The 19,500-nt window shown below is 41.3% G+C and overlaps 1 protein-coding gene across 2 annotated transcripts in view; it reads right to left on the bottom strand.

Moving 5' to 3' along the window:
• Window positions 1–19,500, bottom strand: part of esyt2a (extended synaptotagmin-like protein 2a) — an 86,982-nt gene that overhangs the window by 48,557 nt on the left and 18,925 nt on the right. For both annotated transcript variants that reach the window (XM_030074976.1, XM_030074977.1), the window contains exons 3-7: window positions 16,201–16,242; window positions 11,544–11,678; window positions 8,886–8,962; window positions 8,572–8,644; window positions 5,795–5,884 (exon numbers count right to left, since the gene is read on the bottom strand). In XM_030074976.1, coding sequence (XP_029930836.1) covers window positions 5,795–5,884; window positions 8,572–8,644; window positions 8,886–8,962; window positions 11,544–11,678; window positions 16,201–16,242 — 417 coding nt within the window. The remainder of the gene's footprint in view (window positions 1–5,794; window positions 5,885–8,571; window positions 8,645–8,885; window positions 8,963–11,543; window positions 11,679–16,200; window positions 16,243–19,500) is intronic.

Genomic DNA, 19,500 nt, shown 5'->3' with positions numbered 1-19,500 from the left:
ACCACAGCGAGGTGCAGGGCGGGGAAACAGAACCAGCAACATTGTTAACTTTAGCCTGTGGTTGGTAAATTAGCCTTTTCTGGCAGCCACTTTGGAAGGTAACCAACCGTCAGTTAGAGGTTCCTTCTTTTTCCCCATTATCACTTTGGGTGGTGCAAGTTTATTTTATGCATTGCATTTTATGCATTTTATTTTAACATTTAAAGAATCTTTTTTCTTTTTTTTTTTGGTCCATGAAACACTGAAACCTGTGGGTAAAAAAAAAAAAAAAACTGCTGTCCTGAAATGATGTGGCACTAGAGCTGGTGTAGGTGGTTTGGCCGAACAGTCACTGTCATTTTAATCAGTGGAACCACTATTATTAATCAAAAATGGGCTATAAAGACAGTTTCGGTCACAGGGAAAAAAATATTCGCACAGGGTGTTTGGGTTCATCGCCAAAATGCTGTATATCCACTGCAGCAAATATTTCTAAAAATAGTAGAAATCTTTTTTTGACAGCCAAGTGTTCCAGTTAACCCACCGTACCATCCTTTATTTTAAATTTGGACCGTCAATCATTGCATAAGAGATTTGGAGAAAAAATGCCTCGAATGCCTTTTGATTCCATGGATAAAAACCTGGACTCTCAAGTTTCGTTTCAGAAATGCGGCCGCTGTGCCTTTACTTGCACAGGTGGGCACGTGGTTCCCAGGCTGAAGTGCATGTTTGAAGTGTTACTCATCCAGGAAACGCTGTGGCTGACACCGTCACCGCGTTCAGCTGTTCCACCCCGCCGTCCCTTCATTTCTTCCTGCTTTCTAGTCTGTCGCTTCGTTCCCACCAACAATTTGAAACCGGTGCCAATTCTCATGTTTTTGTCAACACTGTCGGTGCCAACACAACTTGACACCTCACTGCGACGTTATGTCATGTACCTACAGGACAGAAATTAGAAATGCGACCATACAGCTTGAGTGGTGGGATCAATCTGCGACTGGGAAAACTGGGAAAAGCTGATCTGAAAATCTCTAACATCTACGACAACAGCAAACCGATAATCTGAAAACAATGTCACCGTGCATTTCGTGTAAAAGGAATTTTAGCGTTGGACCTCAAAGACCAACATCCTACATTATTTGCGACTCCAGTTACAGGAAAGTTTAATTATTTCATTCTCACTGTATTTGTTATAGATAGATAGATAGATACACTTTATTGACCCCAACCAGGGAAATTCTCGTGTTACAGCAGCATCAGTAGAAACATATAATAAAGTTAAATAAAATAGAATAAAGACTAAATATATACAATAAAGACTATAAAGACTAAAAACTAAAAATATACAATAAGGGCTAACCTAAGAATATGAGATGAGATGTGAAATATACGGATGGTAATGAATAATGAATATGAAATACATAGATTTTTATAGATAGATTTATAGATAGGTTTATGGATGTTTTTACAGCAGCATGTGTGTTTCTCCAGGTGCATGTCTGCCTACACACGTGCACTCTCTGTTTTATTCTCTGTACTTGTTTGCCCATTTTGGCCCATTTTGGCTGTTTGCTTCCAGTTTACTTCCCTTTATCATGACCATTGATTATCAATTTGATATCACAGACAGGATATGCTCCTTATGCTGTGATTCTAGTGTCTGGGAAGGGACACGCACAATAAGTTGTGGCTTACTAACTACTGCTGACCTTTTTCATTATACGTTTTGGTAGAGCATCGGTATAAGCCATTCATTATTAATATTTTGTTGCTGTAATTCTGATTATCTAAAGACCAAGATAAAAAAAATTAAATTAGTGAGATCATTTTGCTCTTTCATCATCCTGACATCTCCACTAAACATCATCGACAGGCCAATTTGAGGCAGATTTTAGGCATGAAGCCACAGTTAGATAATGTAGAATATATTGAATTTAATCATTTACATTGCAAAATAGTAGCATGTTTCATCTGTAAGGCAACAACCGCTGTCCCGAAACTCGCAGGTTATCCAACTGTGATCTGGCAGAGCCGGTGTCAGCTTTCATCCCACTGCATCAGGGGTAAAAACAGCAGCGAGCTCTGGCTTCATTATCACGTTGCTATTACAAGCTGGCTGTAAAAAAAAAAAAAAAAAAAAACACCTAACTATATTAAGTGCCACTGTGTGCTGGAGATGGAGAGTTAATTCGGAAGCCATGAAAGCCTGTCAAGTTTAACGAGCTGAACTAATCTGCTCGGCAGCCGACGAGCACGCGGCTCCTCCGGCGAGGGCGCGACTCCCTCAGCCTCCGCCTGGCTCAGCCGACGCAGCGACAGCCGCGATGCACATCTCCGTGTGTGAGAGAGAGAGAGCAGACGTCTGATGTACCTGAGGCTGGTATCTGCGTCTGATAAGCACACTTCACACTCGTGAGAAATCAGCAGGAACAGGTTGATGTGCTATCTTATTTCCATAAAATAAAATAATGGAACATCTAAGGGTGAGTGTGCTTTCACAATAATGGCTCCTGTACTGAAGACATCTCCTTGGCATCTTTCAAATTCCTCTCTTTTTTGCTGTCTATATTTTTAAAAATTGTTTTAAAGTGTTTTATTACTTCCCCTACATATCAATAGCAATGTAATATGCCTAATATACACTAGTGTTTTATTCCATGTAGTTTATTTTTATGTATTTTCCTCTGTGAGGCCATCTGTAACTCTAGCACTTGTTTTGGTGCTATAAAAATAATGTGACAATTTGATTTATTTTTACTTTTGACATTTATTGGAGGCTTTTATTTGAAATGATGAACAGGGCCACGAATGCATCTTAAGCACTCGCGGCTAAAGCAGAAATTTAACCTTTGCGACAACGCTGCTAAAACTCCTACAAATTTGCTCTCTGAGATGTCTATGTGCATCTGATCTAACGGCGCTGATAGATAGATAGATAGATAGATAGATAGATAGATAGATACTTTATTCATCCCGCAGGAAATTCACAGTTTTTCAGCAGTATCCACAGATTACAGATTAAATAAAATAAGAAAGATGAAAAAAAAATAAAGAATAAGATCTAAGTACAACAGAATAAGATCTAAGTACAAGCCAGTGTGCAAAAAGCAATGTGCAAAAAACAAACAAAAAAAAAAAAACAAAAAAAAAAAAGTCACTTCCTGTGTGTGTTTGTGCCCTGCGGCCTTCCTCTGTGGTTTTTGGACTGAGAAGGACGAAACGAAAGACTGCCTGAAAGCACCAACGCCCGACACGAAGCTCATCTGTGATCTCCGCCCAGATGCAGGCGATAGTCGACACATTTTGAGCGAGGAGGGAAGCCATTCCTCCACGTCCACCCCCGAGGCTCTGGAAATGTGAAGCCGCGTTGCTGCAAAAACAAACAAACTCTAACTACATGTAGGAAATCACCGCCCTTCTCTCCTTCTACAACCTTTATTTACACCGGGAAGGTTTCTGCCTCATGCATGCTCTTTTTTTATTTTCCGGCAGCGTCCTACTTAACCATAAAACACAGGCTCACCTGGGAGCTGCCCAGTATAGCCACTAGTCTTTTACTTCTGGTCACCAAGCAGCTGCACCAAAGCGACTGTGATGTTTTGGTGCCTGGCTCAAGGGCGTTTAGACAGCAGCTGCTTAAGGAAGGGAAAAAAACATCAAGTAATCGTCTTCTCCCTGATGCTCTCTTGGTTCAGATTAAGAAACAAATGGACCCCTGCTGTCATAATTCATCTCCTCTTGTTGTGATTTGGGACCACAGAAGACTTCTTAGGAGGAGAACAGAGCGCGTCCTGTGTCCGCCTGAGGGGCTTTAACTGCTTTTTGATGGTGATGCTGCTTCTCCAGAGGGAGTCAGTATCAAACCCTGAATCTGGGAGATAAAATGCGCTGAGGAGCAGGAAGGAAGGCAGCAGTCAGGGGGAAGCAGTGGACTGATAAAAAGTGGCTGTGTTTAGGCATCTGAGATGGTAAACACCATGATCAGGCAAATCAAGGACCTCAGCGTGCGGGTTTCACATTGCCACGTGCTCGACGGCTGCTCAGCAGCTAATGGACGAGGAGTCTGCATTAATATTTATGGTCAGAGAGACTTTTTGCATAACGCCTCGCAAACTGATTGTCTGCACAGTAACTGCCATGTGTTGTGGTTATTTAATCCTTAAAGCAACACGCCAGCATCCTGCAAAATCCCCTTTTTCACGACTTCCCCAGACTGAGACAGGATGTTTTTCACCTGTGCACGTCCAGCATTTCTGTTCCTATGGGTAGCATTTCATGTTAGCTTAGCATAAAGACTTGAAGTCTATGGGAGTCATTAGCCTGGCACCGTCAAAGTAAAAAAATAAACCTTACAGCAACTGTGAAGCTGTCTTATTTACACAGTGGATCATATGGATTTAAAAAAAAAACACATCACTGTTTCATTTGACGGAGCCGGGCTAACGACTCCCATAGACTTCAAGTCTTTATGCTAAGCTAACACGAAATGCTACCCATATTAACCAAACTACTGGACATACATCTTTTCTCAGTCTGGGTAAGTGGGGGAAAGGGCATTTTCTTTAAGTGTTCATAAAGCCTCTGAGGCCTCAGCTAGTATGAGAGCTCTAAAGCCTTCAACTGGTTCTGCCCTGCTGAGGTGTCCTTGAGCAAGACACTGAGTCCCTCCTGGCTCCAGGGCTGCTGCTCTGTAACAGTCCTTGACCTCTGACCTCTCAGTTCAGTGTTGGTGATAAGAGAAAAGAGAATTCCCCTGCAGGGATCAGTGAACTACCTACCTTAAAACTGACGATGCAGCACAGGACGCCTGCGTGTTACTAGTGAGCGCTATCAGAAAACAAATTTTAATCAGAACTGTCAACCAGAATCTAAATCACAACTGATCTGAATTCAAATCAGTAATATGATCCAACTATGAAGTCTTCCATGTTGTTAACCAGTGAGGCACATATCCACCAGTCACTGGGCGCCAGTCAAAGTCGAGTTCATCGGCATGGCCAGAATTCACAAAAAGTTTCAAAACGCCAACTTGAAAACAACGAAAAACTCCCACAACAGCCTCATTAGATTAAAAAAATAAAACACATAGTCAGTCATTCTGTATGTTCACCCATCCAACATACATCTAATAGGCCAGTGATCTCCAACTCATTTCCTTATTTCATTATTAATATTTTTTATAGAACCTTTCATATACAAAATGCTGCTCAAGGTGCTTTACTCAACGAATGAGTTAAAAAATAGAGTCAAAATAAAAAAAGACCATTTAAAACGAAGCAAAAACAAAAAAGGCAGCGCACAAGATGTTAAAATGAGTCAACCACGAACAAATCTCCCAACACTTGAAAGAGTCAGCAATGAGATATGTAAGAAACAAAACAAGATGAATAAAAAATAACAGTTAAAGAATAAAAAGAGTAAAAGTAAACAAACACAAACAAGTCTGATTTGCCTGCAGCCTCAACAAAACCTCAGACGACTTTCATAAGAGACCCATCCGATACGGCTCAGAAATTGGGTTTGCATCATTAATTGGAATATAGTTAAAGTGGAAACGTCATGTGCAACCAGCGGCTAATTGCATGGAGGTTGCACTGTGCAAAATAGTTTGTTGTGGTGTTTGACAGGGATGCAGCTTTATGGCACAGAGATCTCAGTGTGAAGTTACTGAGGCAGAGGCTTTAAAGACGAGACGGCCGCAAGTCTGCAACTGAGCACACACAAGTCCAAAAGTCCTCAACGAAGACATTCTGCCGCTAAAGCTCAACGGGAACATGAGAAGATGGGGTAAAAGGTCAAAGGTCACTGTACTCACGGGTTTCTTGAGGAAGAAGACGGACAGGGCTCCGACCAGAGGCATGTCGCCCAGCAGCGGCTCCATCACCACCCGCATCACTCCATGAAGCTGCACAGACAAAAAGTTTAAAAAACGTCAGTGGTTTGTCAGACAGTCAGAGGTAGAGCTCATTTCTAATTTTCCTGAGCTCTTGATGAACTGAGGTTTTTTTTTTTTTTTTTTTAGAAACTCCTAAAGCCTATTCTTATTCATTAGCTTTCACTGTTTAAACATTTTATTTTCCACACTATGGTTTTTATTATTGACTTGTAACTGCACCTTTTAGTTTTTTTTTTTTTTTTTTTTTTTGGGGGGGGCTGATTTTCTTTTAAGGGCAAACTCAAGACCTACCTTTTTAGCCTGACTTTTGATGAATTTATTAATATGTTTATTTATGTATTTTAGCCTGTTTTCCATTTCAGTCTATCCTTTTACTCTCTTGATTGTTTCATTTTAATACCCCAGTACTCTGGGGTATTATAATGAGTATTATTATTTATTTTCTTTTTTCATATCTTATCTGTTTCTTGTTGGTCTTAATCATCCTGCCTCGGGTGTTTCCTCGTTGCAAATGAGATTTATGATCGCATTTCCTGTTTTTATTTTATTTTATTAATTTATTTATTGTTTTTGGAGGGAGTGGGATATTGTTTTAGTATTTTACTGTGGTTACCACATTGTGTTGGATGTATTTGCATGAAAAGTGCTGTATAAATAAAGTCTGATTGATTGATTGATTGATTGATGATCTGTGTCCGTTTCCGCTGAGCAGTTTCTCCACTATACATTCTTAACACACTTTGATACACACTGACTTTTTTTTTTTTTTAAAAGCACTACATAAATGCAGCTGACTGGCCGTGACATCGGGCTGTCTCCGCTGTGACCGGACTGTGAAATGCTAAGAATGAACGCCTTTGAAGTGCTAACAGGCAGAGAGAGAGACCGGGAGCTACACAAGAATCAAGACTCTGTATCTGAAGTCGTGTCAATGCAAGTGCAGCGTCAGCCTCAGTGTGTACCGAGGAAGTAACTCACCATCTAAATTTTGGCCTCATTTGCCAGGTTGTTGCAAGAAATGCTTTGAAGACCCCATGAAATGGACTCTTACTTTCTTGGTTTGATGTATTTCCTGCTGAAACAGGAAGTTTGGGCGAGATACGGTGCAGGGAAACTCATTCACAACAGGATCTCAGTTTGGGAGAGAAACATACTTTTATTTTGAAGGGATGAGAGAGGATGTTTATAGATTTGTGAAGGTTTTATTGGTTGAAACTTTAATGTACACCCACTAGTGCAGGATGATGATGTCACCGTTTAAGATGCTTTGTTTTACAGGAAGTGGAGGTCATGTGAGGTCGTTTCACGGGGACTTTAAGAATCGCGGAGCTGATCACAACAAAAACACAGCAGTTTGCCAAGACTGACAAAATTACAAGCATAACCCAGCACTGTTTGGTGCCGTAGTGCAGTTACAGACCAGGAGGAATTTTCCCTGGGAAGAGCTGGTTTTTGTTTTATTACCAAATGTTTCCCCTCTGAGCTTTTCCATTATTACGGCTACCGCTTTCTCTGCAGGCCGCCGGTGACTCAGACCTCAGACATGCAGACTGCCCGACTGCAACACCAAATTTGGTTGCAGCTCTGAGTAATCAAATACCAACATTTTGCTCATTAAAATGGGTGCAGTGGAAAGATTCAAGATTCAAGATAGCCTTTGTTTATCTGTCCGGGGGAAGAGATTATTCTGGTCGTGCACGAACCGGACAGTGGCCCAAACTGCAGGAGTAAACAGTTTGAGCAGGTAGCCTGGCTGAGATGAATAAGCTCTCTTCCAAATAGATCAAGAGTGGAAAAAATAGCATCATGGCTTCAGCTGATGGAGGGTGGCACTCAAAAAGAGGAATTCGCTGTGAAAACTTCCCAAGAGAATGAGTCATCAGTCACGATAAGTCCTCCGTTTGAGGCCACACCAACTTCTTCGGTGTCTGAGCTTCTTATTTCTCCGGCGGCTTAGAAAAAGCTGACGCACGGCCTGCGACTGGAGCCGTAAAGCTGCGCAGAAAGGCAAATGTTGACTGTGCTTCATGCATGAAACCGTCTGCGTCTGTAAATCTCTCTCTGACTCACTTTCTCCGTCTTTTCTCTCTCTCTCTCTCTGATCTCTGAACAGCAAATATGGCCTGATCCTCTGCCAACAGTGGAGTCGATAACCTTTCCGTTATCAGCCGTGTGTCAACACATTATGTAAAACTCTGCCTTTGGTGAGCTCGCGGGTGAGCGTGCCGGTCACGGCCGGTGCAGCGAAAGCCACAGCCAATCAAGTCAACATCTGGGTCATAATAATATCCTTTTTGATTCTCTATTTTCTCAGTCAAGGTGTGTGTTTTCGCCCTCGCCTCAGAGGTCGATGGAAGGGTTTTGCCATGTGTTTTGTGCTCCATTAGTTTCACCGACAGCTTAATTTATTTTTACAGCACCGTTAGTTTGATTGAATCAGTTCAGCTGAATTAAACATTAGGCACGCTTGATTTGTCCTGCTGTTAAACCAAAGACGGTCCAAGTCTCCCACATCTAATCTGTCCAAACTTGACGCAAGATGCAAAGAGAAACCTCACTTGCAAGACTTCTGATTCTACTTTGCCAGGAAAGCAGCATCACAACAGAAATAAAAAATAAAAATAATAAAAAAAACATTGCAGTTGCATGAAACATCATTGCATGAAATGCTCTGTGAAGCCACACCGTTCTCATACCTGTATACTTTTGATCCCAGCTCTGCAATAGTATTTCTTGATGTCCACATCGATTTCTGTATTCCCCACAAAACTGGAAGAGAGGGCAAAAGCAGCTTGTAAATATACCGATGTGACAGTGAATCTCATTGTTTGACAGCAAGAAGGGAATTTGTAGTTGTATGTTTTGTGTTTTTGCAAAGGTTCTCATTCAAATGCAACAGCAGAAAAAGCTTAAATTCTTCAAGGAGACAACATCACAAGAATCTACGGGCTACAAAGGTCAAAAATTTGTGAAAATGAGAATATGTGAGGTTGATGGATTTAGTGCGTACCTGATCTGCAGGTCCATGATTATCTGCCTCTTGTCCACATTCTCAGTGTAAACTTTCACCCCGTTCACTCTCAGAGGCTGCACACACACAGAGGTGACAAAGACAGAGGAAGTGAACAAATACTTCTCAACTTTGGCCCAAATATTTTATGCCTATTCCTATTTGTTACATGTATGCATATTCCTGATAAAAAAATTCAAATCCCTTTGCAAAGAACTGCTCTGAAATGTGGGCCAAATGTGGCAGAGTGTGCAGCTGTCAGCGTGCTAAGTTAAGACACGACAAGACAAAAGAGACGAGATCACAGAGAAGAAAAGCTTTTAAAAAAAAAAAAAAAATCAGACCGAGATCCGATTTAAAAACCTGATGAACTTTCCTGCCTCTGTTCCCCTGCACCGGCGGTGTTTTGAAATGGAGACTGAGTTGAAAATTCAGTGTGTGTGTGTGGGTGTCATGGAAGTAAGTTTGAAGGCACTGAAGTAAGAGGACAAGACAAAAATAGCAGAGCTTCTGATAAAGGATCCAAACACCTACACTTTGACTGAGGCTGTGCACAGCGCTCGTACTAACTCGACCAGGCTGCAGCATTACTGCTCGTGGAATTTGTTTAACAAAAATCGACCCGAGGAAAACCCAACAACACACTCCAGCCTGATACAAGATAAGCTCACAAAAAGAGGACTGACCTAACCTTGGACTGCTCGATTACGGCAAAAATCATAATGATCCTTCCTTTGGTCAACACTGAGATCACAATTATTTAACATATTAACTCACTGCCTTTGGAAAGATCGTGCATTCAGTGTTGAGAAGGCCACTTTGAAACTGTTACTTGACAATCCCCTTCTTAATCTTGATTTAAAGCAGCTAAACTAGAGCAAGTAGCTGGCTCCACTGAAGCTGCTTATCTACTATAACAAAAAAACTAAATTAAACTAGAAAAGTGCAGTTTGTGGGGAAACTGCATGGGCAAGCTGGAAGAGTGACAGTGGTGCTTGGGAGAAAATCTCCTAAAAGTAGTGGTCAAACAAATGCTTTTTCCGCAATGACAGAAAGTCCGAGCAGAAAATTAAATGTACCATGAGAAAGGTAAGGCTTTGGGCTTTCAAACTGTGTAAAAATTATTTTCCAACTCCCAAAAATGCCTGCCCTAGAGCGAGTTAAAAAAGTGTGTGTTTCTGCTTCTCTCCCCAGATTTTGGGTTCCAGATATAATGGGAGTCTATGGGGGAGAGAGCCGGCACTCCTGCCTCGTTAAGTGTCACCGTTTAAAAAGTTGAAGCTACTTTGCTTTTGTATTTACATTTTTCAAAGCAGAACTAGTTTTCCTACTACTTTACCCAAATCTATGCATGTGGAGTGAAAATTGTGGCCAGGAGAGCAAGCAAAAGACAAAATTTTTAGACGATTTTCCAGGGCTGCTGCACTCTAGCCGTGATGTCACTCACTCTGGCACTCCGAACATTCCGCCATTAGTGTGTATTGCGTCCGAAATTCCGACTTCAAACTGGAATTGCGGAAAAACGGAAAGTCGGACCGCCTTGAAAATCGAGACACCGCTTCTCCTCCACAAGACGCACGTTTTTCGTATTTGGTGCGTGGACGCAGGTCAAAAGCTCTGCACCTCAGAGCCTTGGGAAGTTTTGGCCATTCAGTTCGGATGGCAAAAATTTTCCGTAAAATTGGAATTTCGAGAATTCCATGAGTCGGAATGCTTATAAAAGTAATAGCACACCTCCTAAAATGAAAGCTGTAGGAGGAGTTACATGCCAAAAAATGTACGGAATAATAAAGAAAGTACGAAAGAAAGAAAGAAATAGTAGGAAGATGAACATGAAACATACAAAAATAAAAAAAAAATAAAAAAACATAAAAAAAACATACAAATCCTGAAACAAACAAGTAAGCGCCTTTGGTTCTGCCACAAGACCTTTTTCTTTTCTTTTTTTTTTTTTTATTTGGGCAACAATCTCAGACCACCTTAAATCAGCCAGGGAGTCATAGTGATCAATGTGGGTCGGCTGCAATAAAACGCTTAGTGGCAAATTGTTTTATGAAAACGAGTGTGTCGTTTGTAATATTGCAGGTTTGCATGGCTGTTGCATGTTTAAGTTCTGATGTATGGCTGGATTTACAAGCATCGTGGCAAAACATAATGCGGCACAATAATCATTTTATCTTGATTATCTTCATTTCATAATGCAAAATCATAACAGCCAATAAAACTGATTGATCGCCCGGCCCTGTTGACAGCAGAGCACAGAGAGCACAGCCTCATCAGGCATGTTAATGATTCACTGCAGTAACAGTAATGATGGTAGCAGCTGTAGAGCAGTAAAACTACAGTAATAACGGTAGTAGTAGGAGTTGTAGCAGCAGCACTACTAGTGGTAGTAGTAGAATTACTAGTAGAGGTATTAGCCGTAGTAGTATTAGCAGTATCAGCAGTAGTGCACATACTTTCTGTTTCTCTTTGCTCCACTGTTTGTTTTTATCGCAGTCTTCCTCTTTCTTTGTGTAACCTTGGTTCTGTATTTTGTGTGTGTTTGCGAGTTAGGAAACTGATAGACAGACTGAATTATTATTATCAAACCCCACAACATACCCACACACACACACACACACACACACACACACACACACACACACACACACCCACCTTGTCGCCCATGTCGATCTTGGTGAAGCAGAAGGAGCTGAGGTGAGGGTTGGCGCCCTTCACCGCCGGCTCGATGGTTTCCCTGAACAACTTGTCCACAAACTGACAGATGAACGGCCACATCTGCTTCACCGTCTGCAGAAAGAGAAAGAGACAGACAGACAGAGAGAGAGAGAGAGACAGGGAGACAGAAGCAAAGGCAGGGTTAGCAATCTGAAGCGCAAAACCCTCATGTTCTTTGATCTATAGACCTGCTTCAGTGACAATATCTGGTAAAATTATCTTATTCGCTTTGGGAGAAACCTGAGCGAGCACAATACACACACACACACACACACACACACAGCTGCTGCAGAAGAGCCACTCTCTACTACACGCTCGGTGAAATGCTAATACACTTTGCTTTCTTCCCCAAGAGGAATTGACTCGCTCTTTTCGTTTTAGTTCGGGGAGACAAAAGCAACTGTCTGGTGACTCAGTGGCTGAAACCCTGGAGATTCATCATATCCTCCATATCCTCATTTGGCTTTAGTGTAAAACACTTCTTTCCTGTAGTAATCATGCAGGAGGACGTGAACAGAATGCATGAAGATCGATGTCAACAGTGGCTGACGATGTCTTCAGTACAAACAGAGGATAGACTGCAGCATAACAGCATTAACAGCTATTGTTACTGTGTGTGTTGATAAACCGGGGGGGAAAAGGAAACATACTTCATTGTTGTTATTGTGTACTCATAGAGGACATGACTGTGGACTCAGTGGCTCAGTAGACCAGGGACACACAGTTAATAACATGAAAGTGTGTGCGTCAATTTCAGCTTCAATAAATCACTGTAGAATCCAAACATATGGAAAAAAAAGTAATTTCATTTCACATAAATGACCAAATATCCTGTAGAATAAAGTCAGGATGTTGATACAAGACACAGCAAGTGCATTAAAATGATCAAGTTGCTCATACTGCAGACTTTAAACTGTGATCGCAACAGCAAGACAAATAATCCGGATTAATTTAGTTATTGAGAAGTGATGCTGAACAATTAGTCGATTGATCTAAATTTGACTGATTATCATGTTGAGTCAAAGTCAAAGTCAAAGTCAAAATGTGAAACACAGTCTGATAACAGAGATTGTCTCACTTTTCTCTGTTTATGTCATTAGAAAATCTTCATATCATGTTTATATCATTACAAAACTACTACTTTGTGTTTGTTGTTGTTGCTCAGTGATTAATGGATTCATTAAAAAAAGCAGCAGTTTAACAGGCAGTGAAAATGATCATTAGGTGCAGCCCTACTGAGCAGGCATACACTGGATTAAGGTAAAAACCATGTAGTCGCTCCGTAAGAGGTCTGTGACGTCTCACTTTACACAGCATCTTCGATCGGCCACAGTCTGTCCTGTGCATCTCCACTCCACACCGCGCAGTCGGCCAGTTCTTCTAAATTTGCACATTGATTCTTCTAAATTTGCACATTGACCTAGATCTATGCACATTTTATACACCTATGAACACGTTTTTTTTTGCACATTTTTTTTTTGCACACTGTTGTACCTAGATCTCTAGTGTGTTGTACTTAGATCTTATTCTTTATTTTTAATTTATTTAATCTGTAATCTGTGGATACTGCTGAAAAACTGCGAGTTTCCTTTGGGATGAATAAAGTAACTATCTATCTATCTATCTATCTATCTAGAACAGCCTCTGAACCGGCTTCAAAGACAGATTCAGAGACGCTAAGCTAGACGGCCCGGAACGAGCGTGTGTGAGTCAGGCAGGAAAATCCTCATTGCTGGTCATCAGCTGACATAATCCCTTGGGCAAACCAGGGTGTGGCTCCTCTTGGGTGCAGAGCGGCGACTAGAGACTGTGAAGACTTAACGTGCAGACGCTTTGAGACGAGGTGCAGCCGTGCCTCGTGGCTCTGCGGAGTTCAGCGGGTACAGAACGGCATTAATGCCTCGCATGTTTCCACGCAAATGTAATTTCTTTCTCATGAGCTGATCAGTATTGGAGAAGCTGTTGTCGTTGCCGCTCGGTGTTGGGCGCTTCGGGCCCCGGTGCCACGCTTCGACCTGAAAGTCACTTTTTAAGATCAGGGCTGTCAGACTCAGATCAGGCGGCGGGCAGCGTTCATGCAAATGAGACCTTCACGGGGACCGGATTATTTTTTTGCAAACATCCATATGACAAGTTGACACATGGACATTTTAGGCTACTTCCTGTTTTATTACTTTAATTCAATCAGTTTGAAGCCGACCAGTCAATGAGAAACTGCATGTTGACTCATGACAGTAACACGTCATGTAGAATTACATCAAGCAGAAGAGAGAGATGCAGCAAATACACAGCATTTACCTTCCAGAAGGCTATAACTGCTCTTTCCATCTTTCTGGAATCATCTTTCCTGCTTTTTTGACAGCAGGTTTGATAAACTAACAAAACGCAGCAGCCACCGGCCTGCTGGGTTTAACTTTACTTCCAGCTGATTCTACTTACTTTATCATCATCTATCATTAATCATCAATTTATCAATGTATCTAGGAAACCTCTTATTTTGCTTATAGCTCCTATTTTATTCCACACTGTTGTCTTTTATGGTTTTATTTGCATCTTTTGTTTTATTTCAAAGTTCTCGTTTTTAGCCTTTTCTTTTTAATTTCACCCGGTGCTGTTTTTAATGTTTTATTTTAATGTTTCCAAATGTTCTTCTTTTTATTGTGAAGCACTTTGAGCTGCAATTCTTGTATGAAAGGTGCTATACAAATAAAGTTTTTATTATTATTATTATTATTATTATTATTGCACAGTTGATCATGACTGGATGCCAGTCTCTGAATTAATTTTTTGGTCCGTTGGCTGTATCTTTGTTTTAGACGGTCGTGCAATAAACTGTTCCAAGCCCATGTCATTATTTATTCAAATGATAACCTCCTTTACCTAAAAATCTGTCTGCCATGCAGGCGCTGAGCTCAGTGTGAGCAGGTTAACCGGCTTTTCAGTCCTGCATTCCCGGCGGCGGCGGCGGCGCTGTGTAATTACGGGCTTCAGCTCGGAGCAGCAGAGGCGTAAACGGCTCACCTGCTGACTCGTGTTGCTGCACACAGCCGTGATGTTACGGTGACGTGCTCCACGCCTTACGTACACACCAACAAATCACCGTCTTTCAGACTGGATTCTGACTTCTGGTCATCTGTCACGCTTGTTGACCTGAAGCTGGGATATGCAATCTGGGATTTCTTCTGGTGCAAACAGTGAATCTCATCTTTTAAGCAGGTAGTAAAGGGTAAAAAAAAAAAAAAAAAAAAAAAAAAGCCAGAGTAAAACCTGCTTCCTTGCTGTCAAAGTAGCAAAATTTTAGTTTGAGTTTTCTGCTTCAGGCGAGGATAAAACTTTTGGTTACTGGGATTGGTCGATCGCACTGGTATTATGAGGCACTGTGGATAAAAATGAGCACTATAAGTTAAATAAAAATTGGCGCAAAGTATTCTGAGGTGTCATAAACACTAAAAATGCCAATCAGATGTTCATGATGTGAAAAAAAAAGACCAAAAATCAGAATTTGTTCATAATGAGTTGGCATCTTAAGAGCCCCACATCCTGGTTGTGGACTTTGTGAAGCTTTTGAACAGCCTCACTGGATAATTCAAGAGGCCAAGCTTTTCCTGACCTTATCATCGTGCAGCGGCCGTCAGAAGGAGCTGCGACGGCCGGCCTGAAGCTCCTCCTGCACAAGTCTAATAATAAATCTGTCCAATTAGAGCCGAGGTCCGGCGTGTAGTGAAGAGGTCACACATCACCGCGATAAAAACTGGAATAAATGTGGCATTTGCTTTTTTTTAATGGTTTAAGAATGAGGCTCTTCATGCCAATATGTGCTGATACTGAGAGACCCTGTCAGCCCCCTCAAAGATAAATTACGGTCATTTTGTGCTATGGGGCAATAAAAATCACACTTACGGGCCCGTTCAATCAGCTCCTGTGCACTGGTGAAATACAAGTCTCACAATGAGCCGAGCCCAATTTTCTGTCTTCAGATAGTCTGACCAGCAGCCAAAGGAGCTCAAAATATTAATTTTATAATGAAATGAACGGAGGAGACCAAGACGATCTCAGCGTCTGTGAAGCTGCAGCCTGCAAATGTTTGGGATTTTATTTTTTTACTTTATAAAAGACTAAAAGAATTAAAAGATAAAACTACAGTTGATTAATTTTCTGTCCGTTGTTTCGGCGCTAATGTGCTGCCAAAGTCGTCTGCAGATAAAAGCGCGGCTGGGTGAGTTTCAGACGATGGAGACGTCCTCGTCAACAACAACAACAACAACATCCCTGCCTGCTCGGCCTCTTACTGGAAATGCAGCCCCATATTTACAGGAAGGACTCTCTCTCTCTCTCTCTCTCTCTCTCTCCTTCTCTCTCTCTCTCCATCTCCCGTTCTCCTCTCTCTCTCTCTCTCTCCTGGGATGCTGCAGCGCTGGATCAGACCTTCACAGAGCTCCACATACAGATCCTATTTATACACCTGTCTGCCTCTGCCTCGCTGGCTAATTGTGGCTGATGTGGAGCAGATCAGGAGGGGTGTGTGTGTGTGTGTGTGTGTGTGTGTGTGTGTGTGTTCATGTGTGTGTGTGTGTGTGTGGAGTCAGTACAATACCTTGTTCAGCCACTCCACTCTCTCCACGTCTGGAAAATGGACCTGTAATGACAAACAGAGGCGGAAGAGTCAAATCTCAGGACTTTTCCATGACTTTCCCTGCAGCTGGGCTAAAAATCACTTCTGTGATGTCTGAGGAGCTGTTTAGACTCTTAGTTTAATTTTCAGACTCGACCTGTTTGGAATACACCAAAAGAAACTCTGACATTCCCAAATATCCATGACCAGTGGGACTCCGGTTTACAGTTTACATTTACGAAAGTAAAAGGAGAAGAAGCTCAGATTCTTAGAGAGCGTGTCAAAGTGCCATTGAGCAAGACACTGAACCCCTCACCACACCTGATGGGAGACTAGAAGAGCGCTGTAGAATTGCAGCCGATTTACAGGCAACCGCTAATAAAGTGAACAGTTAAAATTTTAAGAAATATCGCTGTGTGTCTGCAGAGATTATGTGCTTTTTTCAGATTAACAGTAACACAATATAGTCTAGCAGGAAACGCACTGCAAAAACTCAAAATCTTACCATAATTATTTGTCTTATTTCAAGTCAAAAATGTCTTATTACTAGTCAAAATATCTCATTACACTTAAAATAAGACATGATCACCTCAGAAGTAACTTGTTTTTAGACAACTGTCTCTTGTTTCAAGTGAAAATTTGCTTGTTTCATTGGCAAAATTTGTTTCTTGTTTCTAGCTCATTTTCACTTATTTCAAGTGAATTTTCACTTTTTCCACTGGCAAATTTTGCCAATGAAACAAGCAAATTTTCACTTGTTTCAAGTGAATTTTCACTCGAAACAAGTTAAAATTGTCTAAAAACAAGTTACTTCTGAGGTGGTCATGTCTTATTTTAAGTGTAATGAGATATTTTGACTAGAAATAAGACATTTTTGACTTGAAATAAGACAAATAATCTTGGTAAGATTTTGCGTTTTTGCAGTGCGTGTGCACCATACTTTAGCAAAATAAACCTGTCACAACTTTAACCGTGAGAGAAATCCTCAATAGGGAGAAAGGCAGATTATATGATCACAGGTACGTTTGCCCATTGATTAACTGACTGATTGGTTATTTTTGGACGATTTGGTCGATGAACCTGCTCATATTTGTTGATTGATCTCTCTTTGAAATTAACTGAGTGGAAGTGCTAGATCAACAAACAAGCCAGGGAGAAAAAATTATGAACAAAAATGTATATTCGATCTGTGACTTGCAGAGTGAGACATTTGACCATAAATATTTAATAAAAGATGTGAGGTGGATGTCAGGCAGGACGATAAAGTGTAACTCAGAATACGAGTGCCTGTTGGTGAACGTCACACTTTGCACTGCCAGGTTGAGCTTCAGCTTCAGTTCAGCGCAGCATGGCGGTGTGTGTCGCTCTGCAAACTCAATTCCCGGATCAGGACGCCTGTTTCACACACGTGACGCAGGAATGAGAAACTTTCACACACACAACCGCAGCTCGATCATCATCACGCACACACCAACATGTAATTAGCACGTTTGGATAAGAGCCGGGATTGAAGTCACACACAGACGAGAACAAACCGGTTCAACGCTGGAATTTTACTATTTATGCAGTTTGATGGGTAGAAAGCGCGAGTAAAATGAATGAAAACACACACACACACACACACACACACACACAAAGAGCATAAACTGGAATCAGTCTCAGAAAACACGCAAATAATCAAATAAGCAAATAATATATAGCAACACGAGAACCGTGCAAACTCCTCCGTAACTCTTGATTATTGCAGCTTTAAAATCTACAAATGAGATTAGATTTACCTCTGAAAGACCAAACAGTTTAACATGTATATTCTTCAACAAAGTTAAGAATGCAGTTAAATTAGTTAGAGTTTGAAACAGAACACACACGGCCAAGGAAATGAGGAAATTTCAGACGATGATGCGCCAAATTAGATAATCTCAGCTCATTTCTACACACACACACACACACACACAGCGAAAACTGCCTCTCCATCCAAACAGAGGCCTGGAGATTACAAAGGCCTTTGCAAACCATTTCTGCAGAGTGTAATCTGTGTGGTGTGACAGTAAAATATGAGCGGCCTTGACTGATTTATACGAGGTGGGTGTAACCAAACCAAGCCGCTTCAAACCGTTTTAATCCACCAAACACGATGAAGGCCCCGCTGCAGCGACCTCCTGATGGCGCTACAGGAACTTATTGCACCGATTGACTGCTCGATTCTGATTGGTCGATCACGGCAGCAGAGGAGAAAAGATTCAATTTCAGTTTTGTTTTGTTTTCAAAGCAGGTTTGCTAGTTGAGCTTCATTTATAATGTTTGCAAAGGCTTAGTTTTAGTTTCGGTTTGATTCGTTTTGGAGGTTTTTTGTGATATGGGGTCTTTTTCGAGAGAAAGAAGGAAAAAGGAAAAGAAAAAAATAAAAATGTGTCATAAAAATTCACTTAGGACAGATGAACAGCTCAAAAAATAAACGACGAGGACGACAACTAAAGACGTTTTCCCTCTACTTTTACTTTATTTTAGATGGTGCTGGAAATGCAAAATACAGTTTCGGGTAGTTAACTTTTTTGTGTGTGTGCAGGTCGTGATGGGAGTGTGTGTGGGCCGTGATGGGAGTGTGTGTGTGTGTGTGTGCAGGTCGGGCTGCAGTCTGACGGCGTGTCGCGGCAGCAGCATCAGAGCCGCTGTGGCCGTCCGGGACTCGGCTGACAGATCTGTTACGTAACCGACGGGCTGCCTGGATCCTGCAGAAACACTCCGGCCTACACACACACACACACACACACACACACACACAACATACACACACACTCATTACACATGTGAACATGATGTAATATCTGCACCGCACTGCAAAAACTCCTGATCAAACCAAGACTCTTACATCTCACAATAAAGTCTTTTTGATCTTCTTTTGAGAATAATAGACTGTGCAAGAGCAGACGGGGTGAGATTATTCAGATTATTTTAAGAATCCTTGTCTTTTTTTCCTGCTTAGTTCATAAATCTTAGAGTTATTTTACATGCACATCGAGCTAAATGACAGTCAGAGACACTGTTTGAGGCCACATCGTGTCTAAATGAATACCGTATGGTGGAATGGTGTGTTTAAGTGTGTTTAATGACATTAACACACTCATTTAGTTCAGCTGAGGCTCTAATTTTGCATTGCTTTGTTCAGTTTAAACACATTAAGTACAAAACTGGTATTTTTTATATGTACACCCACAATCTGTTTGACTACAAGTTATGATGACAATAATTATAATATTAATAATGATAACGGTACCTTTAATT

This window comes from Myripristis murdjan, chromosome 17 (genome assembly GCF_902150065.1).
Source record: "Myripristis murdjan chromosome 17, fMyrMur1.1, whole genome shotgun sequence".
Taxonomy (NCBI): domain Eukaryota; kingdom Metazoa; phylum Chordata; class Actinopteri; order Holocentriformes; family Holocentridae; genus Myripristis; species Myripristis murdjan.
Note: the sequence above shows the minus strand (reverse complement) of the source record. Positions and strands in the feature narration are given on the sequence as shown.